A 6317-nucleotide genomic window follows, 5' to 3' on the forward strand; every position below is an offset into this window, starting at 1 on the left:
GTGCTCCGAATTGTCTCTAGGTGTGCTTGTGAGTACGGATGGATGTTCGTCTCTGTGTGCCCTGCAATTGGCTGGCAACCAGTCCAGGGTGTACCCCGCCTACTGCTCGAAGCCACCTGAGATAGGCTCCAGCACCCCCCGCGACACTTGTGAGGAATAAGCGGTCAAGAAAATGGATGGGTGGATGGGAGTAGGTGGGGGCTGCTGTTCCACTTTAATGAAGCAGAACCACCAGTAGAACGTAGTGATGCATCATTTTAGATACGAGATCAGCCCAGTTTGTGAATCCAATCTGAGAAACGGCTGCATTTTGTTAAATCTACCTTTGTTCTACTGTTGGTTACAAAACAACAGAAAAAGGCAGACTCCAACATTTTTGTTTTCCTGGACAAAAGAAAGCATTTATCTATTCTTTCATTTGGTAAATTAGGTGAATATAAAAATCATGCGACACAATATCCTACCACGAGTCTTGAAAAGGTCAAAATGTTCTAAAATGCCTGGAAATGAATGTTGAATGTGTAAGTACTAGAATTGACTTTTGATAGATATGGGTGGTGCATAAGCCTTGGAAGAAGCCTTTGCATCTGGTGTAAGGTGGTGCACGGATCAAGGAAGAATCTGCTATTGGTCCACGGGCCATTCAGTACTGGGCCACGTAGATAGGTTGAGAAAACAAACAAACAAACAAACAAACAAAATACGCCAGCACCCCCACCACCAATTTATAATTAGATTCTGATCAAAATATATGTCAGCAGTCAACTCATCGGCCACCGCCACAACGAATGGTTGCCAGTACACAAAAAAATCTCGACTACCACAAACCAGTCCCTGGCGGAAAAATAGGTTGAATACTACTGGTATAGAAGGTTGCCACATCGGTCTAGGAAGAAGCCTTTGTATTTTTGGTGAAGATCTAGATAAAGTGTACAGTAGATACGGAAATTTACTATGAACAGCAGATCGCTTTGGCGTCCTCCATGGACCAGAAGTTAGCCCATTAACGAAAGACCAGACAATCACTAAGACCCTTTGGGTGTCATAGTAGTCATTAGACATGATTACCGGTAGTTGTTATTCAAGTGTAACATTGGAGTTGCTGTGCTTTTGTGAATGCAGAAGACAGTCTGGAATGGATATTAGCCATCATATTGGGAGCGGATCAAACTCGTTTGCTTGACTCGCACGTGTTAGTTTGTCTTTTATTTGGCTCAAATGAAGCCAAATATCAATCTGCGCCGTTTGCACAGTCGTGATTCCCATCCGGCCCCCGAGAAGCTCTAAATGTTTGCTTATGTTTCCTCTTTGGCTGAGGCAGACGCCCCCCCCCCCAAAAAAAAAGGCAAATAAATCACATGCTGTGAGGCTGGCCAGGCCTTTCACTGTGAGAAAGTGAGACTAAAAAGCAGAACAAGAGTTGAGGAGTAAAGGGTTTTCAGATGTGAGTCCAGCCCAGCTCGCGTTGGGTGTGCTCCTTTCTTTTTTATTTGGGGGAGAATGGAGAGGACAATCTCCGTTGCCTCCACCCCCTCTAGAAGGCAGAACCGTCCCAGGGAAGCGCCAGTCGGAGACGGGAAGAGCTGCCGCCGAGGCGCGAGGGCCGCGGGGCTGATCTGAGGGGAACATCTGGCGAGGCGGGCAGGGTGGCTCCTCGTTGGACATCTGCTGGCGAGGGTTTTACGCCGCGTCGCTCTCATCCTGACGCCGCTTCCTGTTATGCCTCGCTGGGCCTCAGCGGCTTCGTTCAGGGTCATCCGTGCGGGAGGAGACACCCTGAGTCATATATTCTGACATGAAGGGAGCCCTTGGGTTGATTGTGGTGCTCCTGCTCCTCTCCTTTTTCTATGGTGAGTGTGTGAGTACGTGTGTGCGCGAGTATGCGTGTATGTGTGCGTGTGCGCTTCCCCCTTTCCAGCTGCAGATGTCTTCCTGTAGAACACATGAAGCTGCATTCATGTTTTATTTAAATTGTGTTGTGTATTGCATGCATGCCATTCAAACTTGTAATCTGAACTGTTTCCCCTCCAGATGCCACCTTTGGAGACACCGCCTCACCAACCGGTATGTGGAACAATCTTATTTACACCATTTCATTAGGTAGCCTACAACTGCATAGTCCAGTAAGAATCAACTTAAATTATAATAAGTGATAGCAACTGAGTACGAGCGGAGACGTACACCATCACCACCAATACTCCACACCATACGACTAAGAATGCTCCGATACTATGACACGAATACAACTTTACCAGGCTCGCATATAACTTTCTGCCAGGGAGTAGGTGCCATGTTAGTCGTGTGGTGCTACTTTGCACTGCTAAACGCTAAAGCCAACTGTAAATTATAAACAATTATCCTGCCAGTAGCATTAACAATACAGTGGTGGATTAAGACACTTACTTTTTAGAATAGAGTACGAATCAAAGACAAATACCTTATCAATGGTGTGATAATGTATTGCTTCAAATAAACAGTTTCAAGATTGTTTATATTTATTGACTTAAAGAGCCCATAGTATGAAAATGCACTTTAGTGGGGTTTTCTATCAATAATATGAATCCCCAGCCTGTCTACAATCCAAACAGGTATGAAAAATATCCGTCAGCGGCTTCTTTAGCTTTCTCCTTCTTTCTAAAATGTGGCTTCAAACTGACAAATTAAACTTCCGTGACTTTGTGACATCAATAAGACACGGAAGTGCAGTCGACCCAGCCCCTCAGGTTAGTGGCACCGCCTCTCGTTAGAGGTAAGATCTTTAGCCCGAGCCCGACCCGGCCCGAAATTCGTGTCAGGTCGGGCCTAAAATGTCAATCATTACGTTCGGGTCGGGTCGGCCCGGGCTTCTCTCTCGCTGACTTTTAAAAAAAATAAATATATGTTTCTAAAAATATATACTAAAACGATGTGTGGATACTAAACTAAGGAATATTTGTTGTAAATAAATAATTTGAATAAAACAGCGAAGGCGGCGCTGTAAGGTAATTGCTATATAACTACTACTAAACAGGAGGCGCAGAGCAAGAGCACGCTTTGCGCGCGGCTTTGCAGACGTTTCGTGAACGTAACCTTCCAGGGCGAGTCCACATCTATTTAAACAAAACTATAGTACAGTGGAACCTCTACTACGTTATTTCGTTGTACAAATGTATTTATCATCATCATAAAAATATGTAGATTATTTTAACCTTAAAAAATCTTGGGTTTTTTTCTGCCAAAAATACTATGGGATAAATTGAAATTTCGGGTTTGCTTTGGGCTCGGGCCTGCAAATCAAGTTAATTGATCGGGCTCGGGCTGGGTCAGGCTTTAATGCCCGCGGGCCTGGGTCGGGTCGGGCTGGATTTTTTCGGTTCGATCTTACCTCTACCTCTCGTCACACCCACTGAAATCCGAGAAGCTGGCTGCTCCTTTCTTTTTCTCCCCTCGCTCGCAAACGGCTCCCTGGAGACAAACAATCAGGAGAAAGTGGTTGCTTCCTTCGTCCGAGTCTTTGAGAAGACAGTGGATTGGTTTTTATTTTCTCAAACAATAAGTTCAGAACTGGATTTGCAACTCATTTAACTCATTCACTGCCATTGACGGAAAAAGACGTCAGATTTTTGCTAGGCTGGCAGTGAATGTGTTAAACATAATGGATTGGTCCTATGAAGGACCAAAAGTGCCTAAAAATAAATAATTGACTAAATAAATAAATAAATGACTAAAAGTAAAAATGGATATAAAAAAAATATAATTTAAAAATTATATCCCAAAAAACCAAATATAACTGGAAATAAAAAGACATATTTATATATATATATATATATATATATGTATGTATGTATAGACAAACATTGTCGTGTTGAACGCAGCCGACATCCTTCACCCATCCAGACACAAAATAGTTCTAAGAATCCAGGCTCTCGATGGCACAAGCACAACTGCAGGTGTACCTAATCTAATGTCCGGTTTGATGCTCATTTGCAATCTGTTCCTTTGCAGCTTGTGGACAAACCACCGTCAGTTGTATGAGCTTCCACCTTTTCTGCGATGTTATTTTCGGGGGCGCCACTATGGACTGCCTGTATGAGCTCCTGGGCCCCATATGCCTCTGCAACTTTGAGTTGGCCATGGAGGCCATGAACACCACCGACTGGTGCGCTTGGAGTAACGTAAGCTGGTAAGCGGACTGGCCAACTGTATTCCAACACAGTGGTACTCTGACTTGTAGCTCAATTTACTTGTACTGTATATGAAATGAACTGAATTGCCTACAATCAATGCAATAATCAAATAATGACAAGTTATATGTGTTGTATGTAGTGTTTGAAAGTAGTGAGCATGACGGTGAGCTTCTCGCTAGGTTGTACAGCAACTTGAGCATCTGCACCGAGAACATCTCCGACTGCCTGGGCATCCCGTGGCCCAACCCTCTGGTGGAGCAGACCTTTGTGGACATCCACCACAAGTTCTTCAAGGACTGCCCCATGGAGGAGCTCAGTGACCCTCCGCCGCCCATCATCTTCGCCCTGGTGATCACGCCCATCCTCCTGATCCCCGTCATGGTCAGCCTGGTGGTTCTCAAGACTAAGAATGGAGATGGGAGCTCCTGATCTCCTCGGTGTGAGGCTTTGACGAGACGAGCCGATACAGGGACAACATCGCGGGAGAGTTAGAATACCATCAGTGCTTTTCAAGTGCGTGGAACTTTTCGTTCTTGGCGATGTTATTCATGGAAGTCCAATTGAGTCGGTTTGACGCAGGAAAAACCGAGTCAAAATTTGTTGATTCTGTTCGATTCTTCCTTGGATTTTGCAGCCATACTTACCAACTTTGCCAATATCTTGACATTTAGGATACTTGGTCTGTTTTTATCTGCTGCTTCCAGTTCAATTCCAGAGAAAGTCCACCTTTTGGTCATGATTTCTTTTCCATCTTGTAGTGTGATTGGAAAACAGCAAAACATTATTTAAGTGGCAAATGTTGCATTCTTCTTGATCAGAGACTTTTTTGGAAATAGATACATTCTACCCGGAAATTCATTTTAGACCACATTGTCTGAAGGTTTCTAGTTCCAGGGTGAAATTCCTGTGGCCCATTAAGTCCTTGCTGTTACTATTCTGCCAAGAAAGAACCCAGTTTAACCGTTCTCCCTTTCTTTTGTATTCTTCATCTGTGTTTAGTTTCTCCCAGATTGGTTTGGTTCATCATTTATCAACCTTGTGGATGCATTTTTTCATCTCAGATTGTCACTTGCGGTTCACTCGTCTTTGGTGTTGAGAAAAAGTTCTCCAAAGAATGTGCACCTGTCTGTCCATGTCACAGGAAAGCTCCTGAACCTTTTTAAAGTCCTAGCTCTGATACAGGACTTTTTTGGGAGGTTAATATACATTTTACCTGGCTTCAAAATTTTAGATCATGATCATTTTTAAGGTTCAAGCCCTTGCTCCAGCTATAGCCACATTTCTGCCAATTGGTCGAATCCAGTTTGGCTCGGTTTGCTCAGGTAAATCCTGATCTGGCTACTGTTTGTGTGCAGCGACTTAGCTATTTAAATAGCTCAATAATGAACAGATGACAATGTCTTTCGACAGCTCTTTTGTGAGCAGAGACTATTCTCTGTCCTCCAATCAGTGGAGTGTGCTTTCATTAGCCCCACCCCTTTTTGTACCCTACCACTGTTTTTATACCCCCAACACAAGGATGCCAAAAGTGATACACCACGATGCGTCTCAGAAACAAATTGTATCAAAGTGAGCAAAACTGTGCTACTTGGTGGAAATGGGAACTGAATTCATCTTTTTTAATGACAAAACCTCTGAGAAGTGGTTGCACTTAATATGAGCCAAATGTTGACAAACACATTTCTATGACACTGTGTGTAATTATGACAAGAGTGCCGGAGCTTGCTGGATAGTCGTCCAGTTTGGTTACTGGGAGTGTATTTTTTTCCGCTCAGTGTTGTGTGGCACTGGGAGCTGTCCTTTAGAATGAGCTAACCCAGCTCGGGTTGGGCAGGATGAGATGCCAGAGGTGATGGAACACAATTGTGAGGAGGAGGAGTCTTCTTTCCTGCTATTGTCTCCTTTTAAATCCTCATCCTCTTATGGAAATCGGGTTTATATTTGACTTTATGTCAGTGACAGGAAGCAAAAGATATAAATAATGTTTTGCTTTGTTTGAGTGACGAGAAAAAGCTCTTTTTAGTGCTTTCAGATTCAGCTGTTATTTATGTGGTATTTCTGTGTATTTTCTGGATTTCCTGTAGCATCTGGGAAGAAACTATATAATGTACTGTACTATGATTAAAACATATTTTATGCATTTGGATGTAA

General features: G+C 43.4%; 1 protein-coding gene across 4 annotated transcripts in view; it reads left to right on the plus strand.

Annotated features, from left to right (window-relative positions):
- The window catches only part of ramp2 (receptor (G protein-coupled) activity modifying protein 2), an 11834-nt gene extending 5517 nt beyond the window's left edge, over nt 1–6317 (plus strand). For 3 of the 4 annotated variants that reach the window (XM_077526811.1, XM_077526801.1, XM_077526792.1), the window contains 3 exons: nt 2032–2064; nt 3985–4162; nt 4346–6317. In XM_077526811.1, the coding sequence (XP_077382937.1) occupies nt 2032–2064; nt 3985–4162; nt 4346–4595 (461 nt within the window). In that variant the 3' untranslated portion in view covers nt 4596–6317. Of the gene's footprint in view, nt 1–12; nt 1851–2031; nt 2065–3984; nt 4163–4345 lie in introns of those variants that run through there. The other variant, XM_077526820.1, reaches the window with a different exon arrangement.

The sequence above is a fragment of the Festucalex cinctus genome, chromosome 1 (assembly GCF_051991245.1).
Source record: "Festucalex cinctus isolate MCC-2025b chromosome 1, RoL_Fcin_1.0, whole genome shotgun sequence".
Lineage (NCBI taxonomy): Eukaryota > Metazoa > Chordata > Actinopteri > Syngnathiformes > Syngnathidae > Festucalex > Festucalex cinctus.